At 43.9% G+C, this 20,082-nt stretch overlaps 1 protein-coding gene across 1 annotated transcript; it reads right to left on the bottom strand.

The window, feature by feature from the left end:
• Positions 1–921: 921 nt before the first annotated feature.
• Positions 922–11,565, bottom strand: T265_11096 (hypothetical protein; the record flags this gene model as incomplete). Its single annotated transcript, XM_009177660.1, has 5 exons — positions 922–2,198; positions 3,737–3,809; positions 7,486–7,569; positions 8,778–8,860; positions 11,541–11,565. The coding sequence occupies 5 exons, from the start codon at positions 11,563–11,565 to the stop codon at positions 922–924; spliced, it is 1,542 nt and encodes a 513-aa protein (XP_009175924.1).
• Positions 11,566–20,082: the final 8,517 nt, after the last annotated feature.

Raw genomic sequence — 20,082 nt, 5'->3', positions numbered from 1 at the left:
TCCCGATACACGCATACTCGTAATGCACTACTCATTAGGTTGCTGAAAATTCTTCGACAGCCCACAACCGGTTTCGCCCTTCTTGAGGCTCACCAGGTAGGCGCAGCACCCGAGTTTCCGTCAACCCTATGTTCTACGTGTTAATTAGCATGTGCCTCGATAGTTAACCACAGCTGACAAATTTGAGCTGCAGGCTAAAATCCGTTCATTCGCAAGACACTTTTTTTGAGGGCGCGTATTCCAGATGCTGATTAATTTCGAGGTATGATGTGTAAGTTGTCCCTAAATAACTGACATCTTCCAGTTGCGGCAAATTTTTGATGCATGTCAGTCGTGCAGTTCGGGATAAACACGAAATCCGCCGTACTTCCGGGTTACTTAAACCTAAACAGAAGGAATCGAAAAGCTCGGATTGGTTTCTAACCAATAGCCCCCAGATCAGTGGTTTTCGGGTCGTAACCGCTGAGCTGTCAGTGCCTTTTGGTCGCAAAGTGGAAAATATACAGCCCATAAACCTGTGTTCGACTGGTGAGAACGCCCCTTTACTGAATGATACATGGAAAGACCTGAGCAAAATGTTCAGCTCTGGTAACAACAGCAAAGACTCAGTGGCATGACTCAATCTGTGCACCGTATCCTAATGTTGTTTAGCCTAAACACAATCAACCTCCCTTTTTATTTTCTCTCGAGTCATTTGCTTCTGACATCCAACAAGCCAAGTTTAAGTTAACACTGTTCGATACTACTGACCGTACACTATTTTCAATGTCGCTTGATAGCACGTGATCGGTTTTGGAGAGAATAAAACACATGTTTGGCACGTCAGACTCAATCTGTACAGAGATCATTATCAGAAACCAACTTCCATATGTAAGTTTTTCAGTAGATCAATTTAAAAGTGTTGGCGAGCGTACAAAGTTGTCACATTGAATGCAATGAATACTGCCAGTAGGAGCTAGAGTACCCCAAATCGGTGGTGTTTGTTGTTTCCTGATTCCAATTTTGTAACTTTCCTGCACTGTTATAAGATGAACTTGGGAATGCATTGCTGACGGTCACAGTCGCCGTTGAAAGTTGGGAGCCATAGGGCTGGTAGGATTTGGAATACGGAGGATAGCCCGTCAACGTTTCAGGTTGCTCCACGGCCAACTCTGTGTGGAACATGTTACTAGTGATATTTTCTCCTTTCACATACGCCAACTGTTTGTTAGGATTTTCCACTGTGTGCACTGATGGGTTACATGTTCTGATTGGATCTGTGGCCGATGAACTTGAGTTATAATGAGTGAATTTCACAGGAGTTAAATCGATTGAATTCAAATGAGCAAGCATAGATGGATCGTTTGATGGCTGACCCATTTGTGACGTTTCACGGGAAGGATATTTTCCGTTCGTTTCTGGTTGAGTGTCGTTAAAATACAAGAGTCTGGTTAGGGCTTGTGGGCTGCTGCCGGGTTCTGTGTCATCTGGTGTTGAGTGAAAGGGTGGTGAGGATGTTGACTGACTTTCATTTGGTCCCGAGCAGTTTGGTGCTTGAGGTTGACTGGTATAGTTCTGACTACCCGAAAGTGGAACAGTGCCATAACTACCGTTGATTGAAGGACAATTTTTCGTTTCGTATGTATTCACGTTGTGAACGGCAGCAGTACGAGCCGATGCAAATTCATTGTGGCAAGATGCTGTCATCCTGTTCTGAGACCATGTTTGTAGCCTTGCAACGCTTACATCCGTAGGATTCATCTGCCCTGGTAGTCCATTCCTAGAATCTTGCTGGCTGACTGAAAAACAGGGATACTGTCCGAGACAGTGACGTGGATAATGAGAATTACGTAGACTGTCGTATTGGGATGCGGGATGTGATAGCTGTCGATGCTCCGGATTGATGTCCCACGGATTACGACATCCTAACTGTTCGGGATTTCTGTGAACCCTGCTATTCTGTTTGGACTTGGACGTGATGGGGTTTTGAGTCTCCAGTGCATTAGCAACTGCTGCGACGTTGGCTATATAGGCACGAGCCTCCACATCCTTTTGGCTGTCATACTGATGTAAATGTGTGAGTAGGGTTCGCCGCAATTCCTCACATTGAACATTCGAACCTTCAAAGGTGGATAAGACTCTGGTAACTTCTAACAGGCATTCTTTGAATCCGGCACGGCGAAGTTCGACTGCTCGGACTTCGGAACTTAAAACGTGTCCTGTAAAGAAAAATAAATCCGGAACTAAAGAGACAACACCGTCAGTTATATTGATTTTGTCTGATGCAGTAACTTGATGCAAGAGAAAGATCAAACAGTAGATTCATATTCCATCACAGCACTTTCCGTAGTGATCTGTGTCACTGAACTAATAGAACGATATCACGTTATCACGATGAAACCTAAACTAACGGACGGATCCCATGGGTACCTCAATGATGAACAAGTAAATGATGCCCGTACCCATCATGACGTCCTCACGTTTAGGTCAACAAACGGCTTGCGATAAAACTCTACACGTTCGCCCACCCATCTTATGTCCTTGAGATTATACTGACGTCAAGAACTTGTGTGCAGTAGCATACTCGTCTGAACGCAAAAGTCGGTGTTTTCCTACTCTGTGCAGACGCCCAGAGTTTTGACCAGTGTAGCCATATCGGATATCAGTCACTCATTGTCCATATCCGTGTTTAAAGTTGAACAGGACAAATTTTTAATGGGAACAGGGAACAAGGCAAGCATCGATTTGTTTGAGTAAAAATGAGGCTAAATATTTCATCTATCGAACCCTGCCACGCCATGCAACCTGTAGAAAATGCGAAAGCTGGAGTTCCGCAGCTCGTCAAAACGTAGAACACGGTGGTATCAAAAACGAAAGATAGATTCAGACAATGTACCGTCTTGTTGAGACCTTGCATACTGACTGCTAATCACTCTTGAGCCCATTCACCCACCTGAGATTCACATCACATAAAACTCTCAAGCCTGGTCTTCAGCTGACGCTCGGAACTGACTCGATTAGAAATATTTCTGACGCCGGCCAACTATTGAGAGAAGGTTAGAAATTCTAAAACTAAAAGGATCATAAGAAGCTGAGTTGTTGTGGTTGAAAGCACCCTAAAGAACACAATCCCCGTCAACTCTGACATGTTCATGAGCAAAAGGACGCACAGCACTGGCTGGTGCCTGTACAGCAACATAGCTCATTGTACAGCGGTTTAGTACGAGCAGTTATACACGGGGCCAAATGTGTTACCTGCTTCTGAACGGAACGGGAGCCCTATTGTATTTTACCTTTCGATGGAATGTTTTTATGGCCTAACTCGTCCACGCGAGCACAAACTCAAGACATGCAATGGCCGGGAGTTTGGTTCCTGGTGGACATATGTGGCACCGTCGTCAAAGATAAGAGAGATACTTAGAAGTCTAAAACGTGGTCTTCTGAAACGCCGCAATTGATACAAGCGCCGCGAATAACTGGATCAAAAGGTTCAAGAATGATTATTCCAAAAAAATGAAAGAGTGGTCCTCTAGGAAAAACCCCAGACAAGTTTAAAATAATTACGCCTTGAAGTCTAAATATATCCAGTTCGAACACCAAAGTTCATTTGAGCAAAACTCTACTCTTATGGGATTAAGGGGTTCATGCATTCCGTTCCCTTTCGTAGGGGAGGAATTTGTTTGTTTTCAACTAGCCTGAAAGAATCATGATTTGTTGACAAAAGCGTGAGTAAACACGGATTGACTTAAGCTCTCACCTTCACTGTAGAGCCGGTGGATGAAATCAACCGTCGACTGCAAAATTTCCGCCTTCTCCAACTTTGACGAACCCTGGAAAAACGCAGCAAGTCAACGGAGTAGGTCAGTCAATGTTACAACAGATAATCAACCGTTATTTTGAGTGCATTGGGTCACATTTTTGTAAAATCGAACGTTTGGTGATTAGCCTGGCGTCGCATGCATTTGAGCAAATTTGACAGACTCCTTCGATAAATTAGGGTCTATTTTTCTCTCACTAGAAACGTTTGGAGCATAAACATCTACTATTTCTCCTCACTTACAATGTGTCTAGGCGCTGCAGATGCCCCACTCATTCGTTACTTCTAATGAAGGGTGCAGTGGGGAAATGGAACATTCGGGGTCTAATTGGCAATGCAGCTGGCCGTTGTGTCAGTCAGTCAGAAGACAGACTCAAGAAGGAGAACACAGAACATTCCTACGCGTTCAACTTGGATCACCTTGTTTCCCTCAGCGACTGACACAAAGCAGATAGATCATCATAACTCTCCCTTACCCACACACACACACACCGTAATGGCTTTAGAAGGATAGAGCTGCTCAGGAGGAACACGCTTTTCTCTCCCACCGACAGACCAGGAGTTGCGATGAGCAATATTCGTTTAATGATCGTACAGCTGACTTCCCTTGCGATTTCAGCTACTGGGAGCAGCAGGTGCAAATATAGTGAGTAAAACCTCGAGTTCCTTGAGGTTTTCACCGTTCATGCAAATAAGATATGTGCATAGGTTCCTTGCGCAGCAGCTGTCCTCATGTTTGTTGCCTCGCATTGTGTTTGAGCAGAGCCCTAAACGGTTCAGTTGAGTTTCTCATTGTTGTAAACTGAACTCCACATGTCATGTTGCAGGGTTGACCTGACTAGTCACTGATAAACGGTTCCTGCTATGTAAGTATTCATTCTAGTTACCCTGCTAATAGTTGACATCAGATTTGCAGATAGAGATAAGTAACATGATGGAAGAATCGGGTGGACTGCAACCTCGGGGTTTTGTCGCCCTACTAGAGAAGCTGTGCTTTACTAGGTGAATACATATGACAACATTGAAAGAAAGCCTGTGAGAGACTGCATGGTTTCAAAGCGCACTAGCGGAAAAGATTCATGGCTCCAAGACTGAAGCGTTGGTTTTTATTGATCGGAGTGAATTGGATGTTTTGCAACTGATCGATATGTAGTACAGTGACACGTCACTCAGCTGATCCTCTGCAGCATGAAACACTGCATGCTATTCAGTCATCTTCCAGGTAGCTGAAGATGAATAAATGAATAACGTTTGCTTGAGAAGTAAGGACGGGTTTACTGCTCACTGGGCATAGTACGTATGAATTTGTTGTGATATACATTTACTCGAGTAATGTATTCAGGAATTACAGTTAGTTTATGCTTGCCAAATCGAAGTCAGTTTAAGGACCTCCGATCAACCGCGAGAAAATTTCATCTACTTGCCAGTCGTAAGAAATTGAGCTGGTGTCAGATTACCCCAGACCTGACTGTGTTGCTGGTTATCTTCACGCCAAAGGGACACCCTAGGATGGTCCTCTATGGAAGCTGGAATGAAGTGGCCATTGTTGAGGATGGCCTGGCTTGGAGGACCGCTCGATTTGTTTGTCTCACGCACAAACGAGGTTTTGTGGAGGTTTTTCATGTCACACTCGGGGGTGATACTTCAACACATGGGGCTACTCTCCACCACATGGCACTTGCCTTGGTGTTAGTGAGCTGGCAATCTGCTTTAGTCAACCTCCTAATTTGGCGTCACTACTGAACCCAACTTGTCCTTTGCATGGTGCAGTTCTTACTATAACATCTACACGCAGGTTTGAAGACAACTCGCACTGGTTAATGACAGATTGCATGGTTAAATGACGATTTCAACCAGTTAAACAACTAAGGGAATCGGGGCGGAGTTATTCCACTTACTCAGATGGCGCTAACACACTCACCGAACTGTGATGAGTTTATATTCCGCTCGCTCCCCCTTTTCACTCCTCGTATGAAAACAGTTAGACAGTCATTAGAAGGAGGTGAATTTCTGGCTCAGAAAATCGACTTGTTGCATCATGAGGTCAAAGCGGTTAAAGGTCAGAATAGTTCGACTGTAAATAAGTCGTGTTCGATTTTTCACGTGGCTATCGGAACTTGATCTATGTTCCGGCTACATTCTGTGATGATTTTTGCACACCACTTCACACACAGTCAAAGTTGCCTTTGAGGTTCGAAGAAAAAAGTGAAGCAGTATAAAACGCAATAACGTCCACTGAAGGTGCATCGTCCAAACTGACCAAACTCTGTCACAACCGTTTAAACTGACACTTAAGTCACTTATTTTGCGATTGACTAATTCGGTACGGGGGATTCGGAGAAAATCCAGTACTTCGAGAACTACACTCATATGCAAATCAATTTGGTTTTCACGGGAGACTCAAATGAATCTCTCGTTTATGATGTCCTCCAGCTGAATGTGCTGCACACAGGCCACCTCATGATTCAGTTGGCACGATATTCGAGAAATCGCAGTATATTTTCATAAATGAAACTACTCGCTCAGTTGTAGGATATCATAAACAATTCGGTTGAGTATCTCGTGGGAACCAAATTGATTTGCAAATGAGTGTATTTCTCGAAAACAGTCCAATTGGGGTTCAAGTAGAACATCAAGTTGACGGAAACTTGGGGACAGCGCCCTAAGAAGGGTGAAACCTGTCGTGGGCTGTTGAGGAGTTTTCAGCAACCTTGTGAGTAGTTTCCATTATGAAAAAATCCAGTACTATTTTCTTCTCCAACTTTGGCCAAAATTACCTGGGACACTCCTAAGGACACTGTTCAAGCCGATTATTACAATAACTAAGCGGAAACGAAAAAGCATACAGGACATTCCACACTTTCGTCTACTTCTGTCAAACTGGTGAGGTGGTCCGAATTCCTGTCGATCCATGCTTACTGGAGGTATCTGACTGACTTCTGAGGTTCGAATACTATACTGAGTGTGGGATACCACGAATCGATGAGAACGACGAGACTACTCGAATTCACCCGAGATTTAGAATTTCGATCCTACATGAGTGACCTTAAAACCGCGCTTATGTTATACTTGGAACTTCCTTCCCCCAACTTCATTGCCCTGCAACCAAATGTGTAACAGATCCTGTGGGACATTCTGTGGGGTCACAATGACAATACTGACTATCCCATAGGACGTGCAGTTGAAGACGGGGACCAGACGTGCCGTAACTCGCACTGATCCTTACAGAACCCAAATCTGTCCACTCTCCCTACCCTAGCTACTACCGTCAAACTATTGAAAAATTCAAAGGGATTTCGTTTCAGTTCAGGTGATGACGTTTCGCACACATACTGAGGTGTGATCGTTTACCCAACAAAATTTTGACCACGTACACATAGATAAGATTCAGGCACAAGCAAGATGACACCTCCCTCCATCTCCGTCGTAACCGACCGCACAAACAATCGGAGCTCCGTGTCGCGGCTTATCAATAAGCCCTATCACTTGTCTGCTTGTTCACTGACAGCCTAGTCGACCAGATGCACCATAGCAACTAAGTTAGCGCTGATTGGTTCCAGTCGAAAGACAACTGCTGTAGAGACAGACCCAGTTTAAATGTGGACAACTACAAAGTACGCCCTGCAAACTTCGACGATACGAACCAACAAACCATTACTGATTAACTTTATTCCGAACGGGGAACTCACCGGTTTGCGCGATACATCAGGTATCAACTTTTTCAAGTCGTACAAACTACAGTTGATTCGATCCCGTCGGCGCTTTTCAATCACCTAAAAAGAAGAAAAATGTAATATTCCAATCAAAATGAAGCTAGTTGTCTGAAATGCTACTGAGGTTGCTGCTGAAGCAGGCCGTGACTACCTGGCATCTTGCCGTGTACAAATGCATTTCGAAGCACATTAATTTAGGGTTTATCGATGTATGAAAAGTGAGGGATACGGCCAGTCAAGTCGGCACAGTAACTCGTAAGTGGGCTAGTTCACCAACAGATGCGAAGCGTGTGGTTTCAGACTGCTTTTCGCTTTCTTATCCGAACTTTTAGCCTTCTGAATCGGGTGACAACTAATCACTCCATCACAATTTCCGTCGTGGAGCCCCAATCAAAGTGTTACCCATGGCATTTATCGCGATCACGTGCTTGTCATATGGAATACCGGCACATCATGGTTGAGTTAGGGAGGGGTTGATGGTGTGTTATGGTTAACTGTACCTTTGGCCATTCCTGTACACTTTTTGTGATGTACAACAGAAAACACCAGTGCCTAACTTTTATGGAACCAGTAAACTCGTAACATCAATGCTAGGATCGCTCGTTGTTTTAAACACACTCGAAAGTCATCAATACTGAACTTGCTATGGGCGAACCAATTCTGGCTTTGTCGAATAACGATGGGCATCCTAAAAGTCAAAACAAAAGGAGGCGAGACTAGCCACAAGTAGCTGCTTCGATACCAACTAATAAGTAATTGGTGTTTGGTAATGCGCCTGAAATTCCATTCCATCTGGAATTTCTCAGATGTTCGCAGAAAGAGTTAGGAGAGGATTCAAAGTGCTCGGACTGGTCGAAAAGTAGAACTTCCTTATCCCCATTTAAACCAGCGTAAATGTGATTTTTGCCTGAAAAACACCGGGGGATAAAATGCCACTCGGTTCAGGAGACTAAACGACAAATCGACCGGAACAATGAAAAGAATCAAGTCTTCACATAAGTGGTTGTGTTTTTTATTCCGCTCAACTTGTGTGAGTTGAACCAGAATGTTGGCGCATTTAGTGAACTCCGACTACTGAACAGGTAGTCTAAAAATCAGTGACGTCGACGTGCAGATTATGTCCATCCAACAGTAGATGAACAGTGCTAATGCTGAGGTAAATGACAGTCGATAGGCCAACCCATCTTTCTAGTAATTTCTTCAGCCAGGTCAATCGGAACTTAGCAGTAAACATTGTTCAGGTAATTGGCGTTCATACGCGGACTTACCCCGCGTCGACGTTTCCGATCGGCTCCGATAAGTCCAGCGTAAGGTGATCTAAAATAAAACGGATGTGTTAGCAGCGATCGGTCTGAAACGAAACCGAATTTTCCCTACAGAGAAGATAATTTGAGCACACCCAAGTCAGTCAAATGGGCAGTGGGATCCAAACATCTTGAGAAACTTCAGGCCCTCTTATAGTTTCAATATCTCTTCGGTGGTGAAGTGGGCAATAAGAAATCTAATCTGTTCGTGCAAATCACCCGTTAGACAAGAACAAACGAGACAGCGGTATCCCTAATAGTTCAAGGGCGGTGAAGGGGGGTGTGTGACGCACTCTCCAAACACTTCAAAATCATTCTGGACATGTCAGTCGATGGTCCGGCTGTTGAACTTGCCCGTCATCCCAGTGTGACAAAGTTCACGGCCATCCAGTTCATTGTGTCATAGGGCTAATTGACACATTTTCCACAAAGATTTATCGAGCGCGCTCAAGTGTTCCATCAAAACGGCAAGCATGTCAGATCGGTGGTTTAATTGTCCACTGGTAATGATCAGAGGTGTGGAAGAATAATTTGTGAAACACTTGACTTTTCAACGGACACTTAATTGCTCGGAAATCGGGGCAATTCGCATGTCTTTGGGGAGTATTCTCTACGCTGCCGAATCATCACCGTTTAGAAATGATTTTTCCAACAAGCAGTCTTGCTTCTTTTTCTTAAATGAACAGCGCTCTAGGTGAATGAATACACTGCTCACCTGAAGTGTAAAGTTCTGATACAAGACTGGGCTGGATCAAACCCAAACCTCATGCGAGCCAATCGATGTGATCAATAACTTTGTTTACTTGGGCAACTGTATAAGTCCTGGTAGACTGACTGGAGATGAGATTAAATCTCGAATCGCTCAGGGCAGCTTTCGTTAACCTCCGACATCTGTGGCATCGAAGTGAAACCAGCTTGTCTGTTAAGAGCAGAGTTTGCACTGCAGCGATGCGATCTATACTGCTTTATGGATCCGAGATATGGATTCTACGCTAAGAGGACATACGAAAGATGTCAATGTCTGACCATTGATGCCTTCGAATCATTGGTCGGATCTGGTGCGAACATCCGATTAGCGTGACGGACGTACGCCAGATGATCTTAGGAAGAAGCACCTCTCCAGTGAGAGATGAATTATTCACACTTCGTAGTTTACGCTGGTTAGAACAGTCACTCTACATGCCAGAAGACTGCCTGCCTCGTAGAGCTTCTTTCACCCAGCCCTGTGCTGAGTGGAAGCAACGGAGAGGTGGACAGTGTATGACCTGGCAACGAAGTGTGAAAACACTAGACAGTAGAGTGAGTCGGCTCGACAACTGCCGCCTCCTTGGATGGGAACCCCGGACTCAACTCACCAATAGCTACTAACACTGACAGAAATAGCCCAGTCGCACAGTCAGTGGCGCTCGTGAATCAAGGCTATGGCTTTCAATGCGTGGCTACCCAATTTCCGAACAAACTGCACAGCCTTCGCCTTCCAGGGTTTGGTTTTGTATTCCACTTTCCCGTTTTCCGGTGATCAAAACCAATGTGCCTATGGTAGGCAGTTTGTATCTGGTAAATCGAACTGAATTGCTCTAGGTGAATATTGCTATAAAAAGTCACTGCAAATAGTAACTAGGGGAAAAAGTCGAAAGATAAGATTCCGTAAACTTTGAACTATCGGTTCAAATGTGCGTGATGGCTGTAAGCTTTGTTGGCAGTGTTGCGTAATATATGTAGCTCGGGTGCCCCGCTTGGTTGTTAGTCTGCTCGTTGAGCTTGGCAACTGCATTGCAAAAGTTTCATTTCCAATCAGCCAAAAAGAGGGTCTGTTAGGCAAAATATACCCGTCACGTTTGCACTTACATATCCAAGACGGAAAAAAACTGTTATCCTTGTTGGTCTATCAGAATTCGTTTGCCGTGAACTAGTCTAACAAGGTGAACAGGGAAGTACATCCTGATTTTTGGAAGCGCAATCCAGAATGGAACCATGGTCTCGAAGCTTACGACCGTTTCATTCTTTCTGCCATGCCTCGCAGTCGATGATAGACTGTTTAGGTTTACCTTGATATCATTGCTGACGTTTTATGGAAATTTTTACACATTTTTTATTTATGGAATTAAACAGCTATTCAGGGACATTCTGCACGCTAAAACTGAGCCTACTTTACTACCTATGACATAACTTAGTGTTTGCACAACACCAACACAAAGGCAGTACTCTAGTAGAATAGACTGCAGGTAAAGATGTTGGCCAATATGTGTGAACCACGATTTGTACATTGCGTTCAATTGGGACCAGAATCCGCTAGGCCGGTACAGTTGGTAAAACTATGATGTTGGGACTAGTTTACGTCAACTGGTCAATCAGGTTTAAAGAATACTACGTAAAACAAATGTTCGACGTAAACTTTTGGAGTGGCACATCTTTCCAGTAGTGCAGCTTTCACGAATCCCTATGTACATTGCCGGACTAGTTGAGCCTCGTTAAAGACCAGATTTGACCAAGTTGACCTAAATTGTCCACCTGCTCACACTATTTATCTGAGCCAGTCTTCCATCCAAGAGAACTCAAGTATTCTCTGTCAGTTTGCTTCCTGGCTGGCCACAATAAAGAACCGAAATCAAAGACAAGGAAATTAAATCCCGTAAGAACCCATTGCATTGTCACCCAGGTAGAAACCGTCGGTGAGCCTCAATAGGGATGAAGCACATATATTCAACACAGACGAAAGCGACTTACTTAGGTTCTTCCAGTCCATACTCATCTGAAGTTACGCTAGAAGGTCGCTGAATTTTACTCATTCCACCATTCAGCAAAACACCAGGCCGGTCTGTCAGGGCAATTACAGCGGTATTTAATTGCCGGTCAGATGTGAGCTAGGCGCATGTCCGAATGGCCGTCAGGACTGCCGGGGTCGGCTGCATTCTGATTGGTTGTAGTTCGGCCACGCTAACCCACTTGTCCAATGAGAAAATTCAGCGATAGGGGAGTGTTGTCTAATCGACGAATGAGAGGGAAGGCACGTCACACGTGTGCGCTGCAAACCAGATTCAGACAGCAGCGTGACGGATGGGATAAGTCTTGCTCACGCATGAAATGGGTGTCGTTCCTCTCATTCATTCACCAAAACATATAGAAATAAGCATCGAACTAACAGAATAATTCGACAGGCTACTGATGGTCAGCATCAGCAAAAGTGTCCAGTAACCGGGCCAAAATCAGAACAGCCTCAGCCTACAGTGATCTACCGCAGTAAAAAGGTTAGGATGTAGAACAATGGTTGACTTTCCTGCTGCTAGCCTCGCTCCAAGGGAAGAATATATTCGATTCCATTAGAAAACAGGTTACAGTTCAAAGGGGCTGACTTTCAGGACAAAGGTAGAGATGCGAATCTCTTCTGGACAGGCGGTTTGGCCGCCTTTGAATAAATCATTTATTCCGGAGGTTCACGAATTTCCAAACATAAAATAAATTCGGAAAATATCGCAATTAAGCCAGATCCACTGGCTGAACAATTTAAACCACCATTACGGATGATTTATCTTTGTTCAGGACTGAGTTCCGTTAAGCACAAACAACCTCGTTTCGGGATCCGAATGCCTTATCTTTTGCAAGGTCGGTCTAGGATCATCCGTTCGTGCGGGATAACAGGTCCTTCGGAGAAAGCAGCTCTACAATTTATTTGACGCACTTTACCTAGACATGTGTTCACCGAATGCCTCAAAACCCTCCTCGCTCAGGCTCAGGTTTTCTGGATGGACAATCGAAAGCTACCAATGCACCCGTAATTTCGTTGTTGATATCCCCGCAGGGCCACTCAGATAGCAGACTGAGGGGCCTAATGATGAATTTATTTGGCACTTCTGATGCTTAGTCTACGAGATAAGTAGTTACGCATAGTGACCCAGAACCTCTTCCTAATGCGTCCGAACATGATCAGGGTTGTCAAGGTGTCAATCATATTTAGATTGCCATTACCGTCACTAGTGAAAAATACACTTTTTACATTCGTCAAAGTCCGCCCGAATAGAAGCGAAAACCACTGCATTTGAAAATGAGCACAGTGGATGGTCGTTGCACGGCCAAGTGGACCAGTGTTTTTCCAGACCGAACAGACTAACACGGAAGTTACGTCAAAGCATGTAACACGTCGCTTCATCGGAGCCCTTCGACGAGTCTCATGAACTCCATCAACAAAGATACCAAGTGAAGCAGTTCACCACCCTGGTTGAGGATTGGGTGCCTGGATATCCCAAAAAGCAAGGAAGTCAGAATCTCTTGGAAAAGGGGGTGTAGGGCAGGGGGAATGAACAGAGTTGGAAAATGTTTGCGCTAACTGACGTTGGAGATTCGGTGGTTCGGTTGATCCCCTTAGTATGCGACCGACGTTAGCTGTGTATAGATTCTGAGGACACCAAAACAGGCGTGTTTGTTTGCTTACGCATGGCCAGCCGTCCTTCTGGGGTGCCAACTTGAGAGGACGACAAAGGATGAGTCTACTGAGAGGAAGCCTTATCCGGTAAAGAAAAGCAGGAGAAAAGATGATCAACGATGGCATCCTATGGGCCATAATCTTCCCGGTCCAGTCATTTCTAATATCATCCCAAATGAAGCGTGAGGAGGCCTCTGTTCAGCACATTTAGCTGAATAATATCATAGACGAGAGTTTCACCCAGAATCCAGCCGAGTTTCTTTGAAAAATGAAATTGGTTGCGATTGGGTGTGTTCCGCGAATTTCGTACAATTTGGGTTCAATCAGAAAATGGAGTTGATGGAAACTTAAGGATTGTGTCCATAGGATGAGTGTGAAATGGAGAGGCGAAACCGATCGTGGGCGTCTGACGGTTGTTCAGTAACCGTATAAGTGGTGTTCCTTCAAGTAGACACTTATTATTTAGCAGGCTTTTCGGGAGAAATAAACAACTAAAATATCAACAGGAAGCGGTTCGACGTGTAATTGGCAAAAGCTTCTTCATGAGGAACCTGACGTCCCAAATAATTTTCAGTAGGTTCGTTTTTCGCATGCACTCTCCGACTTTATTGTTGCACTTGGTGACGTGCCCTTGACTGGTTTGTAAGCTCCTTCCCAGACAGAGTTCTGTCTCGACAGAGGTCGCTTTTAGCCACTACTTTCAGGTTGTCACTTAATGGTCATCCAATCGCCCCCCAAAACACTTGGATGGACTGACCAAAAAGGGTTCCTTCTCAGAGATAATTCTTTCTACATGATGGGCTTATTAGTTAAAAGAAACAACCAGTCAAGGGGGTTGGTGGTGATGAGTAAACAAAGCGTGGGAAGCAGGTGAATTTCCCTGATGTAATATTGGAGTGTGTTTACCAGGGGTGCGATCCTTCTAGAGAGGAGTTTATTGCTGAAGTCCACTGCATTTTTTATAAGGCGACATTCCTTTCGTTCGACAAAACAAACGGTGTATCGTTATGGGGCTCGCTGAATTGGTGCGGTCACATTAGGAATATTGTCTCAAACTCTCGTAATCTGTCGCTCCGGAGCACACGTAGTTATGGTTTGTCGTAACTTAACTGCACGCAGTAAAGAAACAGGCATAATCGCCAGCATTCTTTTATTTAAGAACGAATGATGTTGGTTACAACTGCAGATTAATGATACGCACACTGATATTGAAAACCTAACCGGTCGCTTGCAGATCACTGTAGGTGCAAGTTACCCCATTCGAACCCGGGGAGGAGTTCATTTGAAAGAAATTTTACGGAAGTAAGTCACGCAGTTAGTAAAGACAAACAATTCACCGCTTTTGACAAAATTCGAGCATTATGTGAGTTCCGGGAGGCTTTTCACATATTTTTCATGGAATTTTATACACCCTACTTTACGTCTCACATAGGATGTCCACATTGATCAGACTCACTAGTTGGGTTTGAACAGGATGCGAGTGTTACCATCTCCTTTGTAATGCTACACTCATTCAATAAGTATACTTGTTGACGTTATAGAAGGGTGTTGACCGTGAGGGATTTCTTTTGATGGTACCGACAGTAAGTGGCTTAGACGCTTGTGTAACGGATGAGCGTGATAAATACATACGATCTAGTAGATACTGACAACCATCTAGACGGAACTCCATAAAAGTCACACCCTTATCCACCAAGACATCAGCCCAATGTATGGGGTGAATTGCCCAAAGTGTCTCCGCTTGTCTTGTCAAGATAAGTGCATCCAACAGTCATACCATGCATACCAAGCAAGGAACACAGCGACAACACTTATCATTCGGTGGCTGTTTCCACGTGCCCGATACGAGTTGGTAGGCCAAAGCAACAATCCAATTTCACGCATTTTCCACATACCCGATCGCGCGTTGTTTATTCAGCATGAATTATCAGTACTTTATCAGGAAAGCAGCTGGCCGTACAAACAGTGGAGCAAATCGAGGCAAAACAAACAGATCAGAAACGAATTTCTCTTTGATTCTCTGTGTGTGGGGATTCTATTACAGTATGAGGACAGGAAATACAGCTTTCCGCTGAAGAGGTCAGGGAATAAAGTTCACGAAACGGTCACTGAATGAAGATGGCAGTCCTTTGCGCTTGTCCAGGCAAGCTGCTTGATTTTCGGACTGCAGTTTGTGGAGAAGTTGTAATCATTGGCCTTGAGTTACAATTCAATTCATTTCTGAATCCGATCCGGAGTTTGTACTTGAACCGCCTTATATCTTCAGCATATAGCTGGAGGATCGCTAGTAAGGATATTCTGTAAAAGTTCAGTTAGGTTACCTTGCAGGTAAATACAAGGCAGTGTGGTCGATGACCTGGTGGTGATAGTTCAAATGAATAATACATGATTGGAAGGATACTCTGGGATCATTGAGATACGTTTTTCTGATAAATCCTGTTTCGCTGTTCGGGGAAGTCCGTAAGCTATGGCCGTACAACTCTGATTTTCAAACCAAGACGCCAAAGTTATCTTGTCGCATGAGGTAACCTTGGAAGGAAACTTGGTGGAAATCGTCCCCATCCTACCGGTTAAGAAGGAAAACCCTTTGTGGAGTTGCGAGAAAACTATATACTACTCACATGCCTTATCAGTAGTACCCACCGTTACACCGATATTCTTTTGGATTGAAAAACAGTGTGATGTCCCTAATTTGAAAAAAGGTGCCACAATGTGTAGCGTTTAACGAGTGCGACTTTCCCAATAGATTGTAGGAGGCAAGGAAACTTTGGTATTTTTATTTTCACATTCTGCAAAGTTTCGAACTAATACTAATTTGATAATTTAGATTTTTTGTTGACAGGAGGTTGGCATTTGAGCACATCTCACGAAACTCCGGGGGGTTCGAACTCGCGACCTATTTAGGCCACGATTGGCTAATTAACAGTGTGATTAACCTGCACTTAGGCAAGCCACGTGGTCCCTCATCTTTCAGTCACGAAACTGGCATCACTCTTTGACGGACTCCTCGAGTGGTGGCTTCACAGATAAAGGTTTTGCTTGTTGTCTGAGTACTTCTTCCTCTGGGCTACTCATAGCTTACTGGGAATGCGAGGAGATCTAGGGATTTTCAATGGAGATTTCATCCGGTAAGCGATTAGTTACTCGTGAATGAACGCTCAGCTGTTCAGCTACGACCGAATAGTCACAGGTTCGAAACTCCTTGGAGTTACGCAAGATCCGCGCTGCTGATGTTTTGCCTTAGGAGTGGAAAAGCTGTACAGTGGCACTCCGATTTTCAGCATGGATTGGCCTCCTTACATGACGCAATCTCTTCACATGCCAGCAGAAACTTTGCGTCTAGGGCAACGTGTTGATCTAACCATACACTTAAACCAGAGGTAAGCAGCCGATTGAACTGATATTTTTGTGATGGACCAAATTCCACGTTTGTTAAATCAATAAGCTGTAGCCTATGTTTCAATTAGCTGTTTATATATCGATTTACAGGTCCACATTTTCCCCATCACTTTGTTACCAATCGTTACATTAGTGGTAGAACAGTATAGTGTACAAACGAGGCGTCGGTTCGGACCGCTGGACGATGAAGAGGCATCTGAATGGGCGCGGGTTGCCGTGCAATGGTTAGACTGGCCTTAAAAAGTACTAGCCACGTATGTAGTGAGTAAAATACTCAGGTTCACTGGGTTTATTCAGGTATCCCCGTCAATTTCCAGGGGTAGACATATGTTTTCTTGTATATAGTAAGCAGTGTTCAGAGAGCTGCAATGATGGAAATTTCACAAGCATTGTGCAGAGTAATTCGACGACCATTTCAAGTGTAATTTGTGTCAGTTTTATCGCTATCAGGTTCTGGAGTAATTCCACTGAGATTTCAAACGATTTGCATCAGTTCTTAGAATTTATCTTGCTAGACACCTTCGGAAATCCATTTCATAGTTAAACTGGGTGAAGCATGCACTAACAATGCCCTTCATGAATAAATATCACGTGTGAGTTGCATCGTATTTGCGGTCTGAATCAATGGCTTCTGTGGCTACCACCTACGGCTCGGATAGGGAAATGTGTGCTCATTGCATTCTCCACATTCATTTCATTTTTAGACTGCAGAAGAAGAGTGAATAGGATTCATGTACTAGCGAATTTGAGCAGTACTAAATCAGTGATTGTCAGCCACTTCAATGTCAGTAATCAATAAGTTTTTGTGAACGATTATCCACTTCCAACTGTCAGACCAGGATTGACCTTCGAAAACTTGCTATAAAAGGAATGTTTACAGAGCGATGACTTCACCTCGCTGTGAGTTATTCTCCATTTTCTGGTTTCGAGTGAATGTAGTATTCTAGATGTAATTAGAGATGCAACAAGAAGTGCTGTGAGTTATTCTCCATTTTCTGGTTTCGAATGAATGTAGTATTCTAGATGCAATTAGAAATGCAACAAGAAGTGAAGAAGGATATTCATTTAGTGGGAAAAAGTTAGTGGAAAATGCAGCTACATGTAACTTTGTGGGGGGGGGGAGAAGGGGACTTTTGTACTGTCATTCATTCCGGTCACTAGGACTCCTTTAGGAAAACACTTTGTTCTACTCCTGCAAATTTTATCATCAAGTTGGCGGGCAAATTATCAATCCGGAAAATGGGACCGGGACGTCGTGGCAGTTCTGGTCCTATTTCTCTTTAACGGGGATCAACTATTTTAGGAAATCCGCGAACACGATCACTGCAATAGCATATCAGTTGCTTTTGTTTTGCCCTTGAGTCAGATTGGTCAAAAGCTAAGTTCCTCTGGTGCGGATTCCCAAAACTGTCTAGCGAGACGGATGTTTGCACAGTAGGTGTATAATATGATAAATCATGAGAAGTACCACGTTCAACGTTGGTTGTCCCAGGATTTCTAGTCAACCCCACAGAAATCATTGTGAACTAAATCACTCGATGAATGCTCGTTTCTGTAATTCGTGAACCAGACGAGTAGCGAGTGTCTTGAGGTAACCAAGTAATGGGAAATAAGACCCAGAATCACCACTTTCCGTGTTTCCTTCCTTCAAGGATGAGATGGTAATTGTTTAGTTCGGGCAGACGGACGTCACTTGGCACGACTGAGTAAAACTGTTAATGATTATGACTGCAGAAGTTCAGTCGAAAACCAACAAGAGACCCAGTGGAATTTGACTTGGGTCCCCCGGTAACATGAAGGTCATCTTCATATAAACGCTTACTGTACGTAGCAAAATACACTCATTTGCATACTAATTTGGTTTTGACGGGAGGCCCATCTGGAACCCAGCTGAATCGCTTTTCATTGATGTTGTTTAAGCAATTGAATATGCTACACCAGGAAACTCGGGGACTGCATCTACCTGATGACACTCAAGAAGAGCGAAACCGTTCGTGGGTTGTCGAAGCGCTTCCAGAAACCTTGTGACTACTGTATTACGTCTATGCAATGTATCACGACATCACAAATATCGTGCCAACTGAAACATGAGGCTGCCTGGTGCAGCATATTCAATTGCTTAAAAACGTCATAAACAAGCAATCCAACCGGGTTCCACTTGAGTCTCACATCAAAACCAAATGGGCATGCAAATGAGTTTAGTTCACTAATTTCACGCAATCTAGGGTAGTAGAACAGAATAGACAAGGATGACAGAAACTCGGTGACCGTGCCCATCTGATGAGCCTCAAGAAGGGCGAAACAAGTCGTGGGCTGTTGAAGAGTTTTCAGCAGTCTTATGAATAGTGCATTACTCTTATTGTGGCCAATCACAATGATCATATGCACCTCAGTTTGTTCACTTCTGAACCCCAGTTGGTCAAGCCAGAGTGAATCACTGCAAACTGAAAACAAATTCACCTTCAGACCATCTGTACTGTGAACTTTCTTTTGAAATAAATGAACTACTATGCGATGGAAGCCGGGAAAATCACTATATCAATGATTTACGCTGAGTTCATTCATTTTCGATCTTTGACTGTGTGTTTCATTGGCACATAATTACGAGGTTGTTGTTTGCTGGATTGTGTTCTATTACACGGATGCGATAACTGACCAGCATGTTGACATCGTTTTTTTCCGGATTTATATTTACTACTTTAACACAGGTAGTAGTAATTAGGTGATAATAAACTTAAAGGTAGCCAAGCAAACAGCTTAAAGCAAGGTGAGGCAGTGAATGGTGGGTAACAGTAGACCGAGTTCAGGACCGCGAGGAAAGCTGTCACATGTGATGAGATTCCGTGATGCCTCGTCTACAGATCTCGTCCCAATAAAGATCGCTTTGGCCAGATTTTGTGGCTGTTTCCCATTGAGAGTTCGTTGTATCGGAACATTGCAGTGGGCTTCGACGGTTAGTGAAAAAATAAGGCTCGGAGTCATGAAGCATCGCCGTATTTTTGCCACCCCTACTATGCGGATTTATTCTCCCCGAACAGCGACCAACAACATTAGTGTTCTTCATGTCATTCATAGGAGTGATACGGTCATTGTAGATTCATTTGTGAACCAAATTTGATTTCTCGCTCGCGTAATCCTATTGGCCTAACTTAACGAGGGGTATTTCTGTCAAAACCTTGCTAGTCGTTGTATTGAAAGAAATTGCTGCTAGCTCGAGATATATTCTTTTCATTTTAATCTGTCCGGAAAACGTTACTTCCACGTCTAAGTGGCAAATGTTTGGATACAAGCTCTATTGAACAACTGTGTTGCTGCGCAACATCCTCAACTTCATTCATCCGCGAATAACAAATCTTACCGCCGTTCTGTCATTGCGTTGTATTGTACAGAATAGCGCCCTCACCGTAACAGGCCTGGTTATGTTCAAGCCGTTGCATCCAAACGAGTACC

The sequence above is a fragment of the Opisthorchis viverrini genome (genome assembly GCF_000715545.1).
Source record: "Opisthorchis viverrini unplaced genomic scaffold opera_v5_454, whole genome shotgun sequence".
NCBI classification, from domain to species: domain Eukaryota; kingdom Metazoa; phylum Platyhelminthes; class Trematoda; order Opisthorchiida; family Opisthorchiidae; genus Opisthorchis; species Opisthorchis viverrini.
Note: the sequence above shows the minus strand (reverse complement) of the source record. Positions and strands in the feature narration are given on the sequence as shown.